The sequence below is a fragment of the Gymnodraco acuticeps genome, unplaced genomic scaffold (assembly GCF_902827175.1).
Source record: "Gymnodraco acuticeps unplaced genomic scaffold, fGymAcu1.1, whole genome shotgun sequence".
Taxonomy (NCBI): Eukaryota; Metazoa; Chordata; class Actinopteri; order Perciformes; family Bathydraconidae; genus Gymnodraco; species Gymnodraco acuticeps.
The window spans coordinates 1,467,192-1,491,334 of NW_022991375.1; the positions used below are offsets into that span (position 1 = coordinate 1,467,192).

General features: G+C 42.7%; 1 protein-coding gene across 1 annotated transcript in view; it reads left to right on the plus strand.

Annotated features, from left to right (window-relative positions):
- Positions 1 to 24,143, plus strand: part of dnah3 (dynein axonemal heavy chain 3) — a 35,119-nt gene that overhangs the window by 9,736 nt on the left and 1,240 nt on the right. The window contains exons 19-60 of the mRNA XM_034241080.1: positions 88 to 179; positions 1,122 to 1,236; positions 1,443 to 1,559; positions 2,873 to 3,052; positions 3,147 to 3,283; positions 3,439 to 3,640; positions 3,778 to 3,870; positions 4,110 to 4,220; positions 5,446 to 5,560; positions 5,648 to 5,846; positions 9,266 to 9,374; positions 9,463 to 9,576; positions 10,279 to 10,455; positions 10,562 to 10,653; positions 10,753 to 10,972; positions 11,070 to 11,204; positions 11,299 to 11,410; positions 11,503 to 11,744; positions 12,362 to 12,462; positions 12,576 to 12,681; positions 12,798 to 12,927; positions 13,014 to 13,247; positions 13,343 to 13,446; positions 13,531 to 13,825; positions 13,918 to 14,097; positions 14,176 to 14,299; positions 14,391 to 14,547; positions 14,632 to 14,775; positions 15,135 to 15,801; positions 16,205 to 16,370; positions 16,483 to 16,699; positions 16,775 to 16,957; positions 17,108 to 17,306; positions 17,423 to 17,936; positions 18,032 to 19,659; positions 19,801 to 20,026; positions 20,106 to 20,350; positions 21,040 to 21,156; positions 22,729 to 22,886; positions 23,184 to 23,351; positions 23,481 to 23,623; positions 23,742 to 23,946. Of these exons, the coding sequence (XP_034096971.1) occupies positions 88 to 179; positions 1,122 to 1,236; positions 1,443 to 1,559; positions 2,873 to 3,052; positions 3,147 to 3,283; positions 3,439 to 3,640; positions 3,778 to 3,870; positions 4,110 to 4,220; positions 5,446 to 5,560; positions 5,648 to 5,846; positions 9,266 to 9,374; positions 9,463 to 9,576; positions 10,279 to 10,455; positions 10,562 to 10,653; positions 10,753 to 10,972; positions 11,070 to 11,204; positions 11,299 to 11,410; positions 11,503 to 11,744; positions 12,362 to 12,462; positions 12,576 to 12,681; positions 12,798 to 12,927; positions 13,014 to 13,247; positions 13,343 to 13,446; positions 13,531 to 13,825; positions 13,918 to 14,097; positions 14,176 to 14,299; positions 14,391 to 14,547; positions 14,632 to 14,775; positions 15,135 to 15,801; positions 16,205 to 16,370; positions 16,483 to 16,699; positions 16,775 to 16,957; positions 17,108 to 17,306; positions 17,423 to 17,936; positions 18,032 to 19,659; positions 19,801 to 20,026; positions 20,106 to 20,350; positions 21,040 to 21,156; positions 22,729 to 22,886; positions 23,184 to 23,351; positions 23,481 to 23,623; positions 23,742 to 23,946 (8,973 nt within the window). The remainder of the gene's footprint in view (positions 1 to 87; positions 180 to 1,121; positions 1,237 to 1,442; positions 1,560 to 2,872; positions 3,053 to 3,146; positions 3,284 to 3,438; positions 3,641 to 3,777; positions 3,871 to 4,109; positions 4,221 to 5,445; positions 5,561 to 5,647; positions 5,847 to 9,265; positions 9,375 to 9,462; positions 9,577 to 10,278; positions 10,456 to 10,561; positions 10,654 to 10,752; positions 10,973 to 11,069; positions 11,205 to 11,298; positions 11,411 to 11,502; positions 11,745 to 12,361; positions 12,463 to 12,575; positions 12,682 to 12,797; positions 12,928 to 13,013; positions 13,248 to 13,342; positions 13,447 to 13,530; positions 13,826 to 13,917; positions 14,098 to 14,175; positions 14,300 to 14,390; positions 14,548 to 14,631; positions 14,776 to 15,134; positions 15,802 to 16,204; positions 16,371 to 16,482; positions 16,700 to 16,774; positions 16,958 to 17,107; positions 17,307 to 17,422; positions 17,937 to 18,031; positions 19,660 to 19,800; positions 20,027 to 20,105; positions 20,351 to 21,039; positions 21,157 to 22,728; positions 22,887 to 23,183; positions 23,352 to 23,480; positions 23,624 to 23,741; positions 23,947 to 24,143) is intronic.

Consider the following 24,143-nt stretch of genomic DNA (forward strand, 5'->3'; position numbering starts at 1 on the left):
GATAGAAATGCAGTGTCACATTGTAAGTGTCCTACTTGTCCTGTGATCCATGAGGATGAATAATGTACAACACTTGTCTGTCTACAGATCAGCAGTATTGTGGGCTTTGCTGTCAAACCGGACGTGAGCAGCTCACTGCTGAACATGTTAGAGCTGGGGCTTTCCAAGTTCTCCAAAAAGTAAGACACTTTTTTGACAGACACAACGTTTGAAACATGTAAAGAGAAAATAATGTACAATATTTTTAGGGTACACCATGGTTTAAAGCAGTGGTTCCCAACCTTTTTTCCCAAGAGCCCCCCCAAATGACTCCTGTTGGAAGTTGGGGGGGGGGGGCGCGCGCAACAGCGGTAATTAAAGTTTAAAAGTCTCAAAAATGCTACAACTACTGTCACAAACTGGATGAATGTTAAGTATTTTGTTAAAGGAGGATGAAAGCGTAATTAAGGAGCACTATTGGAGTGACTTTGATGGTTATTGGACTCAGGATTAATTTATTTGGATTCCCACTGTATGAAGAAATGAAAGGACGGCGCAAGTGGAAACAATTCACAAAGGGATTAAACTGTTTAAAACACATGCTCAAAGTAAGCTGGATTTTGCCGATGTGTTTATGTGGATTCAAAAGTCGTAAATAATCTACAAAATGGAGGAGACCGATCTGATTGGAGCAACGGTGACAAATAATCCAACTGAAACCGGCATGGACAATGACTATGTTTTAAAAATGCGCTTATCCAGACAAGCCTGGTTTGGACACTTTATGGGCAGAAGAAACATTTATATTAAAGAAAGAATTATACATTTCTGTCTTTTTATGCCTTTAATACTAACTTTAATTTTTATTAAAATTAATTAGTCAATAATTTTTTTGATTTTATTGTAATGTAGAGACAAGGCTTTTAGTGACAATCATGTATTGCCTTACAATTATATGTAAACATTTAAAAAAAATAAAAGTCTAAATATGATATTTGGCCTCAAATCATCTGAGGCCTGGCGCCCCCCCTGCGATCTTTGGCTCCCCCCCGAGGGGGCGCGCCCCCCAGGTTGGGAACCACTGGTTTAAAGTGACAGAGTTATGGAAATCATCTGAAGCTAATGAATGACCTCTGCCCTAGGTTGGAAGAGATTGGAGCAGCAGCTAGTAAGGAGTACTCTTTGGAAAAGTCCATGGATAAGATGAAAAGTGAATGGACCGAGCTCCTGTTCTCTTTCACGCCATACAGAGATACAGTATGAAAAATGCAGATACAATGTCAATATTGATATATAAGTGGATTGATATTTGTACTACTCCCAAATAAATAATCTTACATTTTTAAATATTACAAGAAATTGGCATGTTGGTTATGATACTGTCACCAGCTCAAACTGCCCATCATTTCATGCCCAACATTGACATTAACCTGTATTAAATACTTGTTAATATTTCATTATAGGGTACCAATATTGTGTCAGCAGTGGATGATATCCAAATGCTTCTTGATGACCACGTAATTAAGACGCAGACTATGAGAGGATCACCTTTCATTAAGCCCATCGAAGCTGAATGCAAGGTAAGACATGACGCCACTCTCCAAAAAGTTTATGAAAGTTGAAGAGCCATCATACATAAATAAGTTTGTGTAGTTTTGAAGGTCTGTGTGTGCACGTTTGCCAACTAGAGTCACAGAAGTAACTCTTGTGTTTGAGATAAGAGGCTGCCTGAGCACAATTTCATGCCAGAACAAGTAACAAAATTGCCTGTTCTGCATAAACACAACTGCAGCTGTGCCACTCTATACACCAGTGGAAGTGGCTTTGCCATAAAATTACCATTCATCAAAGGGTTTTTGAAAACCTGTTTTTAGGAATCGGGATAAAATATTCACTACCCAGTAATCATCTGAATCCAAATGCATTTTTATGGACTAGTTTACCTTGTGTTTTTATGAGTCCATGTTTTAGGTCCCATGTCATGGCCATTTCTACTGATCATATTTCCATTGTTGAGGTCTACTAGAATACATTTATATTGTGCAATTTTCCAAACTCACATTAGTTTCTCATACAGCATCTCTGTATATGTGTATTCACTCTCTGTCCTAAACGGCTTGTTGGAGCTCCTGCCCCCCTCCCTGTGAGCCCACTGTGCTCTGATTGGTCAGCTCGCCCACTCTGTTCTGATGACTCCCCCACCGTTACAGCGGAACATCAGTGTTTATGTGTTACAATAGCGTTTGCTGCCTGGGGTCTGAGTGCAGTGTTGGCGGGACGTTGCGGGGCTCGCTGCTGGAGCGGACAGTGTGAGCTGGCTTACTGGTGTCGCTTCCTGATTGCTGCGTGCGGTCTGCGAGACACAGCGAAACCCGAACTCAGCCCGAGCACACACCCGCAGCCTGGCTGTGAGTCTGTGTGTGGGCTCAGACCGAGCCTCGCCGTGTCCCGCTGTCCGCGGAGCTGTAGGTGAGAAAAATAAGGCTGAGTGTGTGTGTGAGGAGCTCCGCAGATTGGTCCAAATGGACCGTTACGTCACTATACCCAATACGTCACTATACCCAAGAAAAAAAAAAGAAAGTCCAACGAGGCGTTCTGGGGCAGCATAGACACGTCTTTTCTGTGTTAGTTGTACTCGCTACAGGGTGTACTTTGAGGGTTTGTGACTCTGCAGACCGTTTACATGCATAAAAAGCTACATAACACACAAGGGGACGGGTAATAACCGGAAAAGCATGACATGGGACCTTTAATTTATTTGGTATGATGATGCTTTTTGTTGGATTGATTAGCATTTTGTAAACTCTAATTTAGAAATGCTACACTTTTTAGACGCAACAACAGATTCGTGTTGCTAAATTCTGTCACTCTCGTAATTACGTTTCCTACCTAGCGATGGGAGGACAAGCTGCTGAGTATGCAGGACATCCTGGACTCCATGCTGAAGTGTCAGTCCACTTGGCTCTACCTTGAACCCATCTTCAGCTCAGAGGACATCATCGCCCAGATGCCCGAGGAGGGACGCAAGTTTGCCATTGTGGACGGCTACTGGAAGGACATCATCGCTGAGGCGGTAAGATTCTCTTGAAACACAACCTATTTTTTTCATTCTCGGTAACTGAGTCTCATGCACTTATCTTTGCTTCTGTGTGATTTATTTTGCCCAGGTTAAGGATACTCATGTGCTGGTGGCTACAGCTCAGCCCAACATGCTGCAACGGCTGCAGGAATCCAATGTGTTTCTAGATGACATCCAAAAAGGCCTCAATACCTATCTGGAAATGAAGAGGCTCTATTTCCCAAGGTTTTGACCACTAGTATACTCCCAAAAATGAAACAATTTAGTAGCATAGAAACACACACACAATTGTCTTAGTGTTTATTAAGCTATTTCAGTTTCACAGAACATATATAAAGACACAAGATTTGTTTTCCTCTACATCTTCATCATATTCCCAGGTTCTTCTTCCTCTCTAACGACGAGCTGCTGGAGATCCTATCCCAGACCAAAGACCCGCTGTGTGTGCAGCCTCACCTGAAGAAGTGCTTTGAGGGCATCGCCAAGCTGCAGTTCACTGTGGACATGGCGATCGTTGGCATGATCAGCTCTGAGAAGGAGACTGTGACCTTTACAGAAAAGATGTATCCAGCTCAAGCCAAGGTATAGAGACAGACAGAATGAATACATCAAATGTCAGCAGTCATTTGTTTTTCATAAATTGATCTCTAGGTATCATAACTAGTTCTTGAAAAATGTTTCTTTGTTCGACATAACATAGTGGATGTATGTGTTTTTAGGGTATGGTAGAGAAGTGGCTCCTGCAGGTGGAGAAATTAATGATCAAGAGTGTTCGACATGTCATCCATCAAGGAGTGATGCAGTATACAGAGGTATTTTGAATATATCTTTGTTTATCAATCTGTGATGCACTTGACAGACAGTCCTGGCCTTCATTTTATAAAAACCTTCCATCAGTTCTTTGGAGCTGTATTCAAATGGGGAGTTATAAAAGGCAGCGAAAGGAACTTGCAAAACATAACTATTCATCTGATTTTTTTTTCATCATTCATTTTCTTGGGTAGAAGCAGTTTAAAAACATGTTGTAACATTTGATCTTGTTTTTCTGTAGCTGCCCAGGAAGAAGTGGGTGTTGCAGTGGCCTGGCCAAGTTGTCATTTGTGCCTCCTCCATCTTTTGGACTACTGAAGTATCTGAAGCCATCCAGAACAACTCACTCCCTGTCAGTACATCCATCACTAACTGCCACTTATTATCCTCATCAACAGCCATTGTTAGTTCAGGAACTATTTACTAATGCCCTAGCCACACGGAGACGATACAGTTCTCTATCATATAGACGGTTCGGCCACACGAGGCCGACAGGGAAACGCAGATAACAATAACGGGTCCCAAGGTGGGTAGATCTGCGGACGCAATGCTCTGGGGGGGGCAAACGGCTCCGTGATTACGTCCTATACGATCATTTCCTGATAACGAAAATACTGACGGGCTGTCAGGAGAGGGGGAGGAAAAGAGAGACTCCGTATATTATTCTTGTTATTATATAGAGTCGTTATTCATTTGTTTTAAAGCTCAATAAATAACAAAGAAGACCTTTGACCGGAGGATTTAAACTTTAACAGACATGTTGACCGGCGAAAAAAAATTCAAACAGAAACTGCCGCACGGTCCCCTCGCCCCTTGGAAGAGGCGGAGAGGTGGGTGTTTTTCATCTGCTGGTGGACTACCGGAGAGATTTACAGCAGGAGCACACGCTTGCCTCGAGGGAGACAAAGAGCCAGAGCCTTGGCCCCTGCTGCTAAATCCACCGCGGAGAATAAACAGAAGGGCAACCATGGCAACCATGCTCGGGAAGTCTTCTTCGCTGCTTTTGGTGTATTTTGTGGTGGAAGTACAGCGCCACTTACAGGCCTGGCATATGTACTACAGCGGGTGGTCGAGCGGACGGAAACGTTTCTGGTGCCGTGTGGACGGAATACTTTTTTGATATTGAATTCGGTTCGTTTTCGTTACCGTCTCCGTGTGGCAAGGGTCTAAGAAATAAGTTCTTTTACAACAATACCCTGAATTAACAATCATACAGGCTACATGAAATAATACCAATTAAATAACAAATCTGCCAAAAAAAAGCATACAGTAAATTAAAAGGCAAGGCAAGTTTATTCATATAGCACCTTTCAACACAAGGCAATTCAAAGTGCTTTACAAAAAGACAGTAAGAGCATAAAGAAATAGTGCAGTGGAAACACATTATAAAACGGCATTTAAAAACAGTCATTTTCAAACAATAGAATGTAGAAATATCAAATGGAAAGAAGAAATTAAAACATTTATGCACTACAACCATATAATATAGCATAAAGAATATGAACTTTAAAGGATTTACTAACAAAACACAGACTTTATTACACTGTAGTCTAACCTGGTTTTCTTAAAACCTAAAGGCCTATGTGGAGAAGTGCAACGCTCAGATTTCTGACATTGTGGAGCTGGTGCGTGGGAAGCTGTCAGGAGGGGCGAGGATGACCCTTGGTGGTCTAACTGTTATAGATGTTCACGGTAAAGTAGCTGTTTATTTAAGGGGAATTTTAATATGCTGTCTTGATTTAATCTTGCACTAAATCTCATGCTTATTTCCTCTACTAGCTCGAGATGTTGTGGCGAAATTGGCAGAAGATGGCATCTCCTCCACAAACGACTTTGCGTGGATTTCTCAGCTGCGTTACTTCTGGGAGGATGGAGAAGTGATGCTGCGCATGATCACCACCTGTTTGAAATATGGATATGAATATCTGGGAAATTCCGGCCGTCTTGTCATTACACCGCTGACTGACCGCTGCTACAGGTATCTCACACTCTATTTAGTCAACTTGGGTAAACTCACTAATGTGATTTTTTCTGCATATGAAAAGATGAGATGAGCCTACAATTAAAAGCCCAGATATTAAGTGTAACCAATGCAAATAACAATCTGCTAAGAACCACACGAGAATAAAGTAAATGATAACACAATTGAGTTGCCGGAACCTATAAACGACAAACTCTTCCTGATTTCAATCCAACCCTTTAAATATTTGATAGCATTGAAACATTGCAGATTAAACAAATAAATTAAAAAAGGGAACGTTATGGACATGTTAATACATTTTATTAAAATGTGATTATTTCAAAACAGTTGTCATAAAAGAGTAACAAGTTTGTTTAAAAGCACAATACATTAACATACATGGAGACACATGGTTATTACTTGATGGTTATAACTCCATCTGGCTCTTGGGCAATGTCTAACTTCATGCTGTGCATCACGAGCTTGTTGCACTTCGACCTCTGCTGTTCCCTGTAAATACAAACAAAACACTAAATTGAGTACAAATCAGGACACACCATGTGTTTTCCTCAAAACAAAAATCAAATCCGTCTTGAAATCATAACGAGCCAGTTTACATTACCTGTTAACAGACGGTAACAGAGGTGCTATTCACATGCATTACAAGGGGTTTAAGCCATCAAAAAAAGGCTGGTTTGCAAGAGAATGAACCAAATAGTCATGAGATTGATATAGTTCATAAAATGTCCAACTACTTATTTTTAACCCCACCTCATGCCTCCTAGAATAAAAAGAACAGAAGATTATTTCAACTTTTATCTTGATAAGTGAGAGCGCAGGCCAGTATACATGAATGCAGGGCAAGGCACGTTTCTGTCCAAAGGTTCCATGATGGAGTCGATAATGTTTTAAAATATCACTTTGAGTGGTGACATCTCCATCCCATCTGTAATTAAAAAAAATAGAAATGGGTACATTTACCTGATGCTCATTACATTAGTATGTAAACATAACACGTCTTGAATTAACCTCTGAAACAACAACTAGTCACTCAAGGGGTTACCTAATGTGAACCTGAAGTCCATAGATGAGAGTAACACCTACGTCACTTCCGGGCAAAAATTACGGCCCCGCCCACTTTGGGGGGAAAACAATGCTGTCATGTGAATGGTGGTCAATACAAATTCTGAAGTTTTTGCCAATCCGATCAAATGTTTTTGAAAACCGTCGATTTTTGGATCTTCAAAGAGCCCGATTACGATGGCCAGACAGGCAAACAATTACATTTGATCATTGGTAATCGACAATCGGTCTTGATATATGGTTCAATTAAAATCAGTAGGCGAGGCTGTCATTTCTCCAGCTGTTACTCTCATGAGCGAGGCGGAACAAAATAGTTTTATCATGCCAAAAAGCTGCCGTGTCGTTTATTGCACCTCAAACATTAAAAATAATCCAGAGTTCAGTGTTTCTGTACTTCCTCTAAGAAGAAAGGAAAGTAAAAGAAGAGCTCTGTGGCTTCAGGTTCGATTGCCGTTCAAATGACAGCGTTGTTTCCCCCAAAAGTGGGCGGGGCCGTAAAGTGACGTCGATGTTACTCTCATCTATGCAAATCGATAGCCTACTGCTATATTTAACCATATATCGAGCCGATCGTCGATTTCTAATGGCTTAATGCAATTGTTTGCCTGTCTAGCCATTGGAATCGGGCTCTTTGATGATCCAAAAATCTCCGGTTTTCTTACATTTCTGATCGGATTGGCAAAAACTTCAGAATTTGTATTGACCGCCATTCAACTAACAGCGTTGTTTTCCCCCAAAAGTGGGCGGAGACGTTATTTTTGCCCGGAAGTGACGCATTTGTTACTCTCATCTATAGCCGAGGCAAAATGTCTTCAAGAGGAGGTGTGACTGTCTTCTGGTGAGGCAAATAAAAGAACAACATAGTTACATGATGACAATGTAACAATCATTTCAGTAGAATTCATTAAAACATATTTAATTCAATTAATGGAATCAAACATTAAAACACAAGTATCATTTAAAACGGTATTGTATTTATATACATTTATAAGGATGGCATTTATTAAGGATGGTATTGACCAGTACAATTCCATGATTCTCTACACAGCAGATCCTAATTACTTCAATATACACTCCTTTATCTCGTTTGCATACTGTCTAATATCTACTTTATGTTGTAGTAAAACATCTCCTTAATAAAACTGTATTTATTGATATTTCTCGCTAAAGACTGCATTTTACTGTACTACATTGAACACATCTTGCTGACGTTATAAATGCATCTTTGTCCAATACACACTGAATTGCGCCTGAATTAACTTAACTTGAATTTAACTGAAGTCACCTCCGTCACTGGCTACTGAGAGCTAACGTTAACTCTTTTGCAGATTCAAACATGGATTTACATCTATAGCATAAGCATGAAAAATATAGTTTGCACTTAATTTTCTATAATAACAACTCGATGCTGTAACTGCAGACTATGAGTTTAAATTGGGTACACTAAGATTGTAGAAAGATAATTCATTGCTCACAGTAAAAAAAAATGTTACATAACCGTACTCTTACATAACCGCGCTGGGTTATAAAGTAGTAGGGAATAGTTTTAACGGAGGTATTTTACCGCACAACATGCACGGCAGGAGAGCCTCTGAACCCCGCTGCCGCATGACCGTGCCCCGGCCAACGCTTAGAGCGGCACAGGGGAACAGTTTGCGGAGTTTATTCTTAATACGTACTCTTAACTTAACCACTTTTAACAGAATTGCGTCGGTAAGCACTTGATGCAAACTTTGCCCAACAACTTTGCGCGAAGAAATAGACTAAATGAGCACGACAGGGCTGAGTCTAACTTTAACAGCAGTAATGGCGCTGGCATGCATTAAAATGTCGATGTTTTGTTCAAAACAGTGAAGTAAATAACACTTGCTAGTTAAAAAGCAGTAATTAATAACTCAGGAGTTATGCTTACTTGTTTTACGATGATTTGAAGAGGATCCAACGCAAACACGTGGACAAATGAAGAACCGCTGCAAAGAGGACCAGGAAGTCTCACACCGCGGTATTCTCGTTTGAGGGCGTGGCATGACCGTGGCGTTGACAAAACGTATTTTTAAAGAAAGTTCAGAAAATGTGATATTAATTTACAAATTAATGAGTTCTTAAAACATGTTCTCATTGTTGCTTAAGTGTTACTTATTTAAACGCACATTGAAAAGAAAACTAATTTAGGGCAAGTAAATTACATAAAAAAATTGAGTTTTGTTGACTTCACCATCGGAACTGTTTTTACAGTGTTGGCTATGAATGGAGAGCTACAATATACAATGTCATGGTACAAATATGGCAGATTCCAAAACCTTAGATTTGAAGTTCTATCATGGTTTTGATTAAATTACTTTGTGTCTCACCAGAACTCTTATGGGGGCTTTGAAGCTGTACCTCGGGGGGGCTCCTGAGGGTCCTGCAGGAACTGGCAAGACTGAGACCACCAAAGATTTGGCAAAAGCTTTGGCTAAACAGGTACACCAAAACAGCTTTCAGTAAAATACTGACCTGCATTTAGTTTATTTTTGCTTCTTACAACTCCCCTTTTGTTTTTTGTTTCTAGTGTGTGGTGTTCAACTGCTCCGATGGTCTGGACTACAAGGCCATGAGTAAGTTCTTCAAAGGACTGGCTCAGTCCGGAGCCTGGGCCTGCTTTGATGAGTTCAATCGTATTCCGGTGAGCACAGCCTTTGTTATGCAGGTCAAATGTGTGTATGTCTGCTAAATGACATGACCCACATACTCCAAAAGAGTCATTGTGGATTTGGAATTAAATTTGCACACCCACCACAGTAACATGTGTTTTCCTCCAACACAGAAACCTCGCTAATTTTAGATCATTTGCAACTCAGCAGGATGTAGAGTTGCTGATTTAGCTTTTATGCCAAGTTGATTGGATTATATTAATAGAAAACTATCCTGACAAAGAGAGTACTTGATATATTGCAACAAATACACAACACTGATGCTAGTCTTCTAAAAAAAAGGAGGGATAGAGAGAAATGACAGAACAGTATTCCTGTTTTGTCTGCATCACATTGGCTCGATTTTTCTTTGAATAATGTGAGACATATGCACCAACATTGATTTTCCTGTTACCTCAAGGTTTTTATTTTTAATTACAAGGTTTTATTTTTAATTATTGGCAGAAGGAAAACAAGATAACCTGTATGTAACACAGCTGGTTTAAATATTTAACCTGCACATTTGTACAATTCTGAATTACAATCCATGATGATGAATATTACTGTATATATTCTTATTTCTTAGTTACGATGCAATCAAATGTTTTTTCTGCTGAAGGCAGTAACAAAAACGTATATTAATAACAAATGTGTTGACTTTAATAACCCATAATGTGTTTGTGTGTGTGTTACAGGTGGAGGTGCTCTCTGTGGTGGCTCAGCAGATCCTCTGCATACAACAGGCCATTGCCAAGGATCTGAAGACCTTCCTGTTTGAGGGGACAGAGCTGTCCCTCAACCCCACCTGCTCTGTGTTCATCACCATGAACCCTGGGTACGCTGGCAGGGCCGAGCTCCCTGACAACCTAAAGGTACATGTCACCGTAGCAGAGTCTTAAACATCAGCCTACAGAGAAGAATGACGGAAGAAGAAATGGGAGTAACGAAAAATATACACCTGTCAATCTTGTCTTGTAGGCTCTTTTCCGTACAGTGGCTATGATGGTGCCAGACTATGGTCTCATTGGAGAAATCTCACTATACTCTATGGGCTTCATTGAATCTCGCAGGTATGTTTTCAAAAAATGTTGAGCTAGTTTCTTTTTTTTTCGTCTAGTCTTTGCTCCCAGTTGAATTATTCATCAAACCTCGTACTTCTCAATCTCCAGTCTTGCAGGAAAGATCGTGGCCACCTACCGCCTGTGCTCCGAGCAGCTGTCTTCTCAACACCACTACGACTACGGTATGCGAGCTGTGAAGTCCGTGCTGACTGCAGCAGGGAATCTGAAGCTGAAGTATCCAGAGGAGAACGAGAGTGTGCTATTGCTCAGGGCGCTGATGGACGTCAACATGGCCAAGTTTCTGGCCCAGGACGTGCCACTGTTTGAGGTGAGACACTTTGCCAAATCCAATTGTAATTGCTAGTTACTGATGGTTTTTGCTCCTGAGTATGCATTTGTTAATTTACTCATTGTGCTGCCAACAGGGTATCATCTCTGATTTATTCCCTGGCGTGGTCCTTCCCACACCAGACTATGATCTCCTCCTCAAGGCTCTTAACGACAACATCGCTAAACTCAACCTGCAGTCTGTCCCATGGTTCATTGGCAAAATCATCCAGGTACCAAGGAGGATAATCGCTTTGAAATACTTAAGACTCTTTATATTTGTTTTGCTTGTTGTTATACTCAGAATGTATGATTGTGTGTTTGTAGGTGTATGAGATGATGTTGGTACGCCATGGTTTCATGATAGTAGGAGACCCTCTGGGAGGAAAGACCTGTGCATATAAAGTTCTTGCTGCTGCCCTTGGAGACCTTTTTAAAGGTATGTTTCTCAGCCTCTAGATGTTTTTGAAATCGTATTTAGAAAACCATTGGAAAAGAAAGGATTTTTTTCTCTCCCATTTAACTTTTCAGCCCAACTGATGGAGGAGTTTGCAGTGCATTATAGCATCATCAACCCCAAGGCCGTCACTATGGGCCAGCTGTATGGCTGCTTTGATCCAGTCAGCCACGAGTGGTCTGATGGTGTGCTAGCAACCACCTACAGAGATCAGGCCATCTCCACCTCCGAAGATCGACAGTGGATCATCTTTGATGGGCCCATCGATGCTGTCTGGATTGAGAACATGAATACTGTGCTGGATGACAACAAGAAGGTACATACTTTCCTCTAGTACTCAATTATGTCCTCACTATTGGAGCCATAATGCATGTGTCTTTGTTTGTATTTTATCTGCACGTTTAATTAATGATGCAGTTCCAACTTTCTACACAAGATGGAGTATTCACTTGCGTGTGTGTATACATGTCATCACTGGGTGATCAGGTGCAGGTGTTTTGGGACGGAAGCAAACAGTTTTCGACCGTGTCGGCAGAAGCCGTGTCAATATGAGCTGTGTGTGTTAAACCTGTTTGTATTCAGCGTGACTGACGTGCATATATTGGTATCTGAATGGTAACAGAAAGGCTATATGGACAACAAAATAAAAGGATCGATGGATTGAAAGATATACACTCGTATGGGCATTGTTTTGTCATCTGGAACACGCGTCCGAACATAGTTCTCCCGCTCCCATCCCTCAGTGGCTTAAGTATGGATAAAGTTAAAAGCCACTACACTTACTTTGGTATTTTTCTTACTGTTTTCCTTTTCTGTATATTAAAACAGTTTTATATCAAGAACTGCTGGCCAGATTTATTGAAGTGTGATGGTATATATATGGGATATTTACAGTCTTTATATAATATTCATCTGTTTTGTTCACTCTGCTAGCTTTGTTTGATGAGTGGTGAGATCATCCAGATGAGCAGCAAGATGAGTCTGATCTTTGAAACTGCTGACCTGGAGCAAGCCTCTCCGGCTACCGTCAGTAGGTAAGCAACACGGACAGAAGCTGAACCAGCACCTGCAGTGTATCTACTGTAAATAAAGAGAGCCCACATGTTGAATCTGATCTGTGATTTGAAATGTTACCATCTGTCTGAAGGTGTGGGATGATCTACATGGAGCCTCATCAGATGGGCTGGACTCCTCTCAGAGATTCCTACATGAACACACTGCCTGAGAGCCTGAGCACTGAACACAGAACACTGGTGAGATTACAGTCAGGCATGTCTTAGTTGACTCAGTGTTGCTCAGATATAATAACCTTCATGTACTTGACAAATAATGTGTTGTATGACTACTGCTTTTATCTTTCCCCCCGCAGATCGTGGACCTGTTTGATTGGCTAGTTCAGCCATGTCTGAACTTTATAGAAAGGGAGTGTCGCTTTGTGGTTCAAACATCTTTCATTCACCTGGCCTACAGTCTAATGAAGTTGTACACCTGCCTGATGGGTTGGAAATAATCAAAATAAATTAGTCATTTTTACTGTACAAAGTCTTTTGTCAGTGTGTGTGTTAACTTTCCTTTCTATACTCAGATGAAATTGCTGCGTCAGGACCCGATGGCACCCCGATGACCAGCCAGCAGATAACCATGTGGCTGATGGGTCTGTTCCTATTCGCTCTTGTATGGACGGTGGGTGGAACCATCTCGGGGGACAGTCGAAATAAATTCAGCGTCTTCTACCGCAATCTGATCATGGGCCTGGACGAAAACCACCCTAAGCCAAAGAGTATCCCACTCAAGAAGAACAACATCTTCCCTGAGAGAGGTGACTAAATCTATTAACGTATACAGTTAGTATAGTAAACCAATTATTGCCTTTTTAACATTTGAAATGCTTGATGTTTACCTATTGTTTTGCAGGCACTGTCTATGACTTCTTCTTTCATAAGGAAGGACAAGGACAGTGGAAAACATGGACTGATTCAATCACAAAGGAAGAAAACATCATTCCAGTTTCAGCCAATGTGAGTGTGTTTATGCTAGAGAGGTGGCCCCTACTAAACAGCCTCGATAAATGAGTTCACTTAAACTCTGCTTATGTTCACCAGGTGTCAGACCTCATCATCCCTACCATGGAGACGGCACGTCAGCTGTTTTTCCTGCGCACCTACCTGGCACATGAAATACCCATGCTGTTTGTTGGGCCCACTGGCACTGGAAAATCTGTCATCAACAAAAGCTTCCTGGTAAAGCTGCCCAAAGAGCAGTACACACCAAACTGTATCAACTTCTCAGCCCGAACCTCAGCCAATCAGACCCAAGACATCATCATGGCCAAGCTGGACCGGAGAAGAAAGGGTGTGTTCGGACCTCCTGTGGGGAAGAAGTGTATCGTCTATGTTGGTACGGATGCACAAATAGCTAAAAGTGGATCATCAAGTTTTGATATGTATTTACTTTTCATATACAATTTGAAAATGATCTCTTCTACATAGATGATCTGAACATGCCTACTAAAGAAATCTACGGTGCCCAACCCCCCATCGAGCTGTTAAGGCAGTGGGTTGACCATCGTCACTGGTATGACAAGAAGGACACCTCCAGGCTAAACATAGTGGACGTGCTGTTTATGTCTGCAATGGGACCTCCTGGTGGTGGGAAAAATGACATTTCAGGTAATTAAAAAGCGTTTTAATTCTTCATTTCATTAAAGGAAGCAGCAGATGAAATTGACAAATTGTTTGAAATGCTAGGCCGCCTCACCCGCCACTTGAACGTCATCTCAATTGATTCCTTTGATGATGAAACACTGACCAAGATCTTCACCTCCATTACTGACTGGCACTTCAGCAAAGGCTTTGATGCTTCTTTCTGCAGGTAACTTTTCAAATATGTATAAGGAAGTGAAACAGAATTATAGCAATGATGGTTGTCAGATATACATACTTTGTCTTGTATTATGTCAAAGGCTAGGCAAGATCATGGTCCAGGCCACCATGGCGGTCTATAAGGACACCATGGACAGCTTCCTCCCAACACCGTCCAAGTCCCATTACATCTTCAACCTGCGGGACTTTGCTCGAGTGATACGGGGTGTGCTGCTGGCTCCACACACACACATGCAGGTAAGAGTGGAGACAATAGTAAAATGTTTGAATTGATTGTTCGAAATTGCTCTATTCCTCATGTCTCTTGGCTGATTTCGACAGGATGGAGACAAACTGATCCGTCTTTGGATCCATGAAGTTTATCGTGTTTTCTATGACCGGCTCATTGACAACGAAGGCAAGGAGACCTTCTTTGGCATCGTCAAAGAGAGAACATCAAACTTTTTTAAGCTGAGTGTGGAAAAGGTGCATATTTAATTATTGTGCATATTACATTTCATAAGTATGGAGAAATATGACTGCCGTTTTGTGGACACAAAACCCTTTGCAAAAATATTATACTTAGATTTAGAACACAATCTGTTCAAAGGGTTACTGCTGTTAACTAAATGTTATCCGACAACAAGTTTTGCATCCAAGCTAGTTCAAATGTACAAATCTAAGGATTCCCAACTCACAAAACAGTACTGCAATCACAAACTTTGTTTTCAGATGATCAGATTCAATTAACAAACAAACTGAGAAGCTGCTGCTACTCGATGTGAGGTAATGGCTAGCGGTGTAGCTTTTGTTTATAACCCTAAATCTTTCCTTTTGTTTTCTAGCTCCTGAGCCATCTTAGCCCAGATGGCAAAGTAGCAGATGAGAGCATACGCAGCTTGTTCTTCGGTGACTATGCCAAGCCTGATGCTGACATTAAGGCATATGATGAAATCACAGATATGGCTGCTTTACAAGAAGTGATGGAGTTCTACCTGGATGAGTTCAACAACTGCAGCAAGGCACCAATGTCCCTAGTCATGTTCAAATTTGCCATTGAGCACATTTCCCGCATCTGCCGTGTGCTGAAACAAGACAATGGTCACCTTCTGCTCGTGGGCATCGGGGGCTCGGGGCGTCAGAGCACCACCAAGCTGGGCACCTTCATCAATGACTATGTCCTGTTCCAGATTGAGTTGACCAAGAGCTACAGCATGTCCGACTGGCGTGACGACTTGAAGAAGATTATGCTTAAAGCAGGCATCGAAGGAAGGAGCCTGGTGTTCCTGTTCAACGACAGCCAAATTAAGGATGAGGCCATGTTAGAAGACATTGACATGCTGCTTAACACTGGGGATGTGCCGAACATGTTTGCTGCCGATGAACGTGCTGAAATCATTGATAAAGCGCAGGGAATCGCACGACTCGAGGGCAAAAAGATTGATGCCACTCCGCTCTCTATGTACAACTTCTTCATTGACCGTGTGAAGGTCAACCTCCACATTGTGCTTGGTAGGCGCCTTTATGTGATCTTTATTTTTTCTTTAACTTTCATTAAAGTGTTGGAATAGAGTGCCAGAGTGACGCGTCCTAAAACCCGGAAGTAAACTCCTTCCGGTTCCTTCGGATAATATCCACATGTCTACCCTACTTTTATAATTTTCTAATATAAATCGAATCAATAGATTTTTTTGCAGGGTAGACATGTGGATATTATCCGGCTGAACAAAACGTGGTCTGTCTCTTCAATGTGTGTCAACCACAGACCTTATTTCGAGCTATTTTTCAAAATCCTATGGAGAAATTACATTGGTTTTTGGTGAAGGAACCGAAGTGGTAAAATGCTAACTTACTTCCGGGTTTTAGGACACGTCACTGTGGCACTCTATTAACTGGGAATCATTGTATTCAACAGCTATGAGTCCTATTGGTGATGCATTTAGGAACCGTCTTAGGATGTTCCCCTCCCTCATCAACTGCTGCACTATTGACTGGTTCCTCGCATGGCCAAATGATGCACTAGAAATGGTGGCCCACAAATTCCTGGAGGATGTAGAAATGGACATGGATATTAGAATGGAGTAAGGACATTAAAATGATGCAAAAAAGAAATAATTGCAACGGCTGTCAAACAGTATCATCAAACCCATTTGCATCGAGCAATGTATAAAATGTCTATTTCTGTGATCTCAGGGTGGTCGAGATGTGCAAGACCTTCCAAACAAGTGTCGGAGAAATGTCTGCAAGGTACTTTTCCAGACTGAGGAGACACAACTATGTCACACCCACCTCCTACCTAGAACTCATCCTCACCTTCAAGACTCTGCTCAATGCCAAGAGGAATGAAGTGAACACCGCCATGAACCGCTACATCGTTGGTCTCGAGAAACTGGAGTTTGCTGCGTCTCAGGTGATACACCCAAACAATATTATCCTGAATGAACGACCAAATTAATGATACTGATACTTCATATCATGTCCACAGGTGTCAGTGATGCAGCTGGAGCTCACAGCCCTCCAGCCAGAGCTCATCAAGACTTCAGCTGAAACCGATCAGATGATGGTTAAGATAGAGGGGGAAACCGTTGAGGTGGATGCTAAGAAAGAACTTGTGTCCGCTGATGAGAAAGTGGCTAACGACGCAGCAGCTGCAGCCAAAGGCATCAAGGTATACATGTCATTTAAGAGAAATTCTCTTTGCCAGTGCAGAAATGTCCAGTTAAAATATGTTTTCCTCAAATATACAGTATCTGCCATGTGTTTTCAAAAGAGCAGTGTTGTTGTTTGGATGTTTGGACACAGATTGTTTGTCTTTCAGGAAGAGTGTGAGGGAGACTTGGCAGAAGCAATGCCTGCACTTGAGGCGGCCCTATCAGCCTTGGACACCTTGAAGCCTTCAGACATTACTGTAATAAAGTCTATGCAGAACCCACCGGGTCTAGTCAAACTAGTCATGGAGTCCATCTGCATCATGAAGGGCATCAAACCCGAGAGAAAACCAGATCCTAGTGGCTCAGGTAAGCTCGCAAGACTTAGAGAAATGGCGTCATGTCATTGAAAAAGCTCAATGTTGTATTATGAAAAAAATATTAGGCTCAATATAAGATATGATAACAGAATAAATATATTGCAGGTAAGATGGTTGAGGACTATTGGGGCCCCTCGAAGAAGCTCCTTGGAGACCTGAAGTTTCTGGAAAGCCTCAAAGCCTACGACAGAGACAACATTCCCGCCCCATACATAAAAAAAATCAGAGACAAGTTTGTAGACAACCCCGAGTTCCAGCCCTCTATCATCAAAAACGTCTCCTCGGCTTGTGAGGGTCTCTGTAAATGGGTGAGAGCGATGGAAGTGTATGAGCGAGTGGCCAAACTGGTCGCCCCCAAGATAGAGAGGCTGAAGCTGGCCGAGGACGAGCTGGCTGTGCAGATGGAGATGTTGTCTGTGAAAAGAGCCGAGCTGAAGAAAGTGGTGGACAGACTGCAGAGCCTTAATGATAATTTGACCGCCATGATTAACAAGAAGCAAGACCTGGAGGAGAACATTGAGTCGTGCTCTCAGAAGCTGATCAGGGCGGAGAAGCTGATTGGAGGACTGGGTGGAGAGAAGGACAGGTGGACAGAGGCTGCAAGGCTTCTAGGGATTGGGTATGTTAATACAAACATGTACAGTGTATTCATATTCACAAAGTCATGATCTGTGAAGTTTATTAATCTGGTTTTACTGTATTTATTTTCTGCAGATACATCAACCTGACAGGTGATGTACTCCTCTCTTCAGGAACGGTATCTTACCTAGGTGCATTTACAGTAGACTACCGTATAGAGTGCCAGGAGCAGTGGCATATCCTGTGCCAGGAGAAGAAAATCCCCTGCTCTGAGGACCTAACCCTTAGCAACACTCTTGGTAACCAGGTGTCTATCAGGGCCTGGCAGATTGCTGGACTACCAGTGGACTCCTACTCCACAGACAACGGTATCATCGTGTTTAACTCCCGTCGGTGGCCCCTGATGATTGACCCTCAAGGTCAAGCCAACAAGTGGATCAAGAACATGGAGAAGGCGAATAAACTTGCCGTCATCAAAATGTCTGATCCAAACTATGTGAGAGTCTTGGAGAACTGCATCCAGTTTGGAACCCCAGTTCTTCTGGAGAACGTGGGGGAGGAGCTTGATCCCGTACTCGAAACTGTGTTGCTGAAGCAGACCTTCAAACAACAGGGTGTGGAGTACATGAAGATTGGGGAGAATATCGTGGAATACTGTAAAGACTTTTTGTTCTACATGACCACCGGACTGAGGAACCCTCACTATCTCCCAGAGGTGGCTGTCAAAGTGTGTCTGCTCAACTTCATGATCACGCCACAGGGCCTACAGGACCAGCTTCTAGGGCTCGTAGCAGCCAAAGAGAAGCCTGAGCTGGAAGAGAAGAAGAACCAGCTCATTCTGGAGAGTGCTGCCAACAACAAGCAGCTGAAGGAAATTGAGGATAAAATCTTACAAGTGCTCTCCTCTTCTGAGGGGAATATCCTGGAGGACGAGACCGCCATTAAGGTCCTGTCATCCTCCAAAATCCTCTCTGAGGAGATATCAGAGAAACAAAAAATTGCCAGTGTCACAGAGAAAGAGATTGATGACACTCGGATGGGTTACCGCCCCGTGGCTGAGCACTCATCCATTTTGTTTTTCTGTATCTCAGAATTGGCAAACATCGAGCCTATGTATCAGTACTCCCTGAGCTGGTTCATCAATCTCTACCTGTACTCCATCGCCCAGAGTTTGATGAGCGATGATTTGGCTGAAAGGATCAGCAACATCGTGGAGCACTTCACTCTCAGCATTTATAATAACGTGTGCCGCTCGCTTTTTGAGAAAGATAAGCTGCTTTTCTCCCTGCTGCTCACTGTAGGCATCATGCAGGGTAAAGGCCAGGTTGACGACCAAGTCTGGCGCTTTCTCCTAACAGGGGGCATCGCTCTAGATAACCCGTACCCCAACCCTGCCCCAGAGTGGCTGTCTGAAAAATCTTGGTCTGAAATCGTCAGGGCGTCCAAACTAGCAAACCTGGATGGTTTCTTTGAGCATGTCCAAGACAACGTGTCGAAATGGAAGAAGCTCTATGACTCAGGAAAGCCCCATAAGGACCAGTTACCTGACCGGTGGAGCGAGCTGGTGGGGATGGACAGAATGGTCGTGATCAGGTGCTTCAGGCCAGATAAGATGGTTCCAGCTGTGCAGGATTTCATTATGGATAACATGGGGCAGGCTTACATTGAACCTCCCACCTTTGACCTGGCAGGGAGTTTCAAAGACTCCAACTGCTGCTCTCCTCTCATCTTTGTGTTGTCCCCAGGATCTGATCCAACCGCAGGTGACTAATTATAAACATGATACTTATCTTTATCTAATCAAAGTGGAATATGGAATTAAAAACTAGAATTAAACTTGGTTCAAAGTGGACTTTTCTGGTTTTGTTATTGCCAAAAGTCTTAAAATATACTTGTTTCTTTAGGTTTGCTGAAGTTTGCTGATGACGTAGAAATGGGGGGCAGTAAGACCCAAACCATTTCTCTGGGTCAGGGACAAGGACCCATTGCAGCCGTGATGATTCACAAAGCCATCAAAGCGGGCACCTGGGTGGTGCTGCAGAACTGCCACCTGGCCACCAGCTGGATGCCCGCTCTGGAGAGGATCTGTGAGGAATCCATCAACCCAGAGAGCACACATCCCGACTTTAGGTACGTCTCTACACAGTACCTTTTTCTCACACATGTTCATGCATTAAAGTGCTAAAGAAATATATGTTCTTCTCCCCAGGTTGTGGTTAACCAGTTATCCATCCGACAAGTTCCCAGTCAGTATCCTGCAGAACGGGCTGAAGATGACCAATGAGCCTCCCAAAGGAATAAGAGCCAACCTGCTGCGCTCCTACCTCAGTCACCCCATCTCTGACCCCGCCTTCTTTGTCAGCTCCAAGAAGCAAGCCGTCTGGCAGAAGTTCCTGTTTGGTCTCACCTTCTTCCATGCTCTAGTGCAGGAGAGGAGGAACTTTGGACCACTAGGTAAGAAATGGAAACATTACATTACTGAGGTCTGCTGACAGATTACTTCTGGTTATCCCAAAATCAAGGTTAAAGCAGCGAGAAGACAGAGCCTTTGCTGTTGCAGCTCCAAAATTATGGAACAAATTGCCCCTCCAGGTTAGACTTGCTCCAACTCTGCCTCATCTCGTTTAAAAACCCATTTCTTTTCCCTTGCATTTACAGACCAGGTATGACACTTGTGCTGTTAAATTTGGATTTTTGTATACTAGTGTTTTGTATTGTTTTTATGTAGGAGTTATTCAGTCTGTGGCTTCTGATCTGGTTTCATTGTCTCCTGTTTTACATTTGTTTCATGTCCTGTCTGTTTTTTTATGTATGTATGCTTTGTTTTTATACAGTTGTTGATGTACAGCACTTTGTTCAACTCTGTTGTTTTTAAATGTGCTATAGAAATAAAGTGGATTGGATTGGATCTAGTTTAACGTTTGACCTTTTTACCCTGGATGATTTAAATGTATCGTTTTCATTTTTGGTATTTGAAACCATTTTGTAATCATTTCATATATTCCCTGTTTGTTTGTAGCCTTTATTTAACCATGTGAAAATCCCATTGATATCAACGATCTCTTTTTCAAGGGAGATCCTTGTTCCATGTATCTGATTTAAATGTAAAACAATCCTGTTGCTGTTTGTCCATATTCTCTCAGGTTGGAATATTCCCTATGAGTTTAATGAGTCTGACCTGAGGATCAGTATGAGGCAGATCCAGATGTTCCTGGATGAGTATGAGGACGTTCCACTGGAGGCCCTCACATATCTTACAGGTAAAACATATAGGCGCTTTCACACCGGAGTACTTTTCCCCGTACTTTTCCCTTTTAGTTCCGATAGTTCCTGGGATTTTGCATTCACACCAAAAAGAGAACTTAGTTCATGAGAAATGTTCCCCCCTTTTCAGTCCCTGCTATAGAGCAGGTACTTTCCTGGGGAGAAAAAAGTTCCAATTTCTGATTGGCTGGGCGAATTGCAAAATAATTAGCATTATTAGCATTAGCCGCGCGCACCAACGGAGAGAGAATAACTTATGGCAACACAAAAAAAAACATGGGAACGGTGGAGTGACGAGGAGGTGTCGGCGTTCTGGCGATTTACTCGGAAGGCTTCAGTAGAAGCTGCTGGGACTCCCAGCAGCTTCCCCAACTCTGGGGACTTCCGGCCGGGGACTTCGGGTGGCAGTGAAGTTGTTTGCGGCCTTCCAGTAAACCCAAAGCAGAAGAAGAAGTAACGTCAGCGGCTTCATTTGCGTAATCTTCCCTCAGGGATTTATTCCGGTGTGAACGCGATCAGCTCTTTAGTTCCATGGGGGAACTAAGAGCTGGGAACCAGTGGCGTGACTATCGACGGAGCAGCCAGTGCAACGCACCGGGGCCCAGAGCCGGCCAGGGGCCCATGCAAAAAAAAAACTGTTTAACATTTTTGGGGGGCCCCAATGGCATTGACCGGTTCACGCAGTCTTCAAAGCAACCAAGCAACCTAAATTAATTTGTAATTTGTCTGTCCAATGACCGTGCTCCCTTTCATGACATGTGATACCTTGCGTGGCGAGCGAACCGTTTAATCAACCTGTACTGTACTGTAGCTAGCAGCAGCAAGTTCGGTAGCATTATAAAAATGTAATAGCTTGCATTTATAATGTACAGCAAACCAAAGCACAAGAGCAACGCTCAAAAGAGAAAGATTCAAGAGAGAACAAGCTAAACTGACTGCTAAAATTAGACCGTTTTTTTTGTCATACATCGTCCTCAAAATCGAGGGCCCCAACCGATAGGCGACTCTATGGCGCTATTGAGACCCCCGACGCCAAGATCAAAAGCTATATTATAGCAATCGGTCTATGTAGGCCTACCGGCCCATTCCCCAGAGACAAACATCAAGGAAACAGGTTTAATCCTCTTCTTAGTTCGTTGTGCCGTTGTCACGATGTGGTGGTCTGAGGCCAGGGCAGGCTGTTGTTGATAGCCTATACATGTGGCGCTTCTGAGTGGTTGTGTATGTCCGTGCGTGTGTGAGCGCATCAGCGTGCGCTTATGTTTGGGGGGGCCCAAAACAATATTTGCACCGGGGCCAATCACAACCTTGTTACGCCACTGCTGGGAACTAAGTGTTGGGAACTAAGTATGGCAAAGTACTTGTTGTGAAAGCGGCTAATGGAATATCACATAGAATTCAGTGATAGAGTTGGTGGGTGTCTGTTCAGTAAATAGAAAATAGTTCCTATATGAATTCTCACAGGAAATTCTCCGGATTATCTGGATTATCTTGAGTAACCAGGTCATGATATCTTGAAGCAGACATTGGATCGGTCCATTTAATAATCCCTTTATTCCTCTTTTTAGGTGAATGCAACTATGGCGGCAGGGTGACAGATGACAAAGACCGGCGTCTGCTGATGTCGCTTCTCTCCGTCTTCTACAGTTGGGACCTGATAGAGAAGGAGTGCTACCACATGTGTGAGGGAGATCTGTATTATGTCCCAGGTCACGGCCCATATCAGGTACTGTGAGAGCTCTGCTAATTAATGCCAATGAGTAAGACATCATTTTCAGTCATGACAAGGAGTAACCGTCTCACGATGCAGCCTTGTGTTTCAAATAAACACAACAGCAGCAGATCGCACTGATTACCCAGAGGAGGATTAATGGTTTTAATCATAGTGTTATACTAGTCTGGACTCTTAAATGTTTGGCCTAGAGGGCACCGTGTGGAAGATCACTATAAGAACTGAAGCACTTTTTCAATCATCCTATCCCATAATGAAATGAATGTTAAAAAACGATTTTCTCTTTCCCAGACATATGTAAACTACATTCGCGGTCTTCCGATTTGTGCCGATCCTTGTGTGTTCGGCCTTCATAGCAACGCTGACATCACGAAGGATAACCAGGAGACCAATCAGCTGCTGGATGGAGTTCTGCTGACACTGCCCAGGCAGACCGGCGGCGGGGCCAAGTCTCCTCAGGTTTGTTTATCTGAAAGCACTCACACTTTCATTTTAGACTCTTGGCTTGCACTTATTTCCCCAAGGAAACACTCCATGAAACCTCGATGTCTCATATTCACACTCAGTGCTGTCGTCTCTCTGTTGCAGGAAGTAGTGGATGAGCTTGCAGAAGACATCCTCTCCAAGCTGCCAGAAGACTTTGACATACAAATGGTGATTGAAAAATACCCAGTCATGTACGACGAGTCCATGAATACTGTTTTGAGGCAGGAAATCATCCGCTTTAACAGGTAATAACAACTGTTAGAAAAGACAAACATGTAATAACTCATGTTTCTTAATCGTTTTGTGCGGGTCACACTGATAAAACATGATTACTTTACGACATTAATCCCCCCCACTCCTTAGACTCACTCTTGTGGTGCGGGTCAGCTTGGTAAACATCCGCAAAGCTCTGAAGGGACAGATTGTTATGTCTGCCGAACTGGAGAACGTCTTCAACAGTATGATGGTGGGCAAGCTGCCCGCTCTGTGGGCTGCCGTGTCATACCCCTCCCTGAAACCAATGGGGAGCTACGTGACCGATCTGCTCACCAGGCTGCAGTTCCTACATGTAAGAGTTATGATTGTTATGGATCACACTGACCCTGCGCGAAGGTAAGATATGGGGAATATGACTGGCAAGAGGAATGCAGCACATATAAGAAGCCCAATAGCCTTATTGTGTACAGTCAGTGTTTGAGAATACCTTTTTTTTTTTTTTTAAACTGATCCTTGACATTTGGATTGTAGTAAAGCACCATTGGTTTT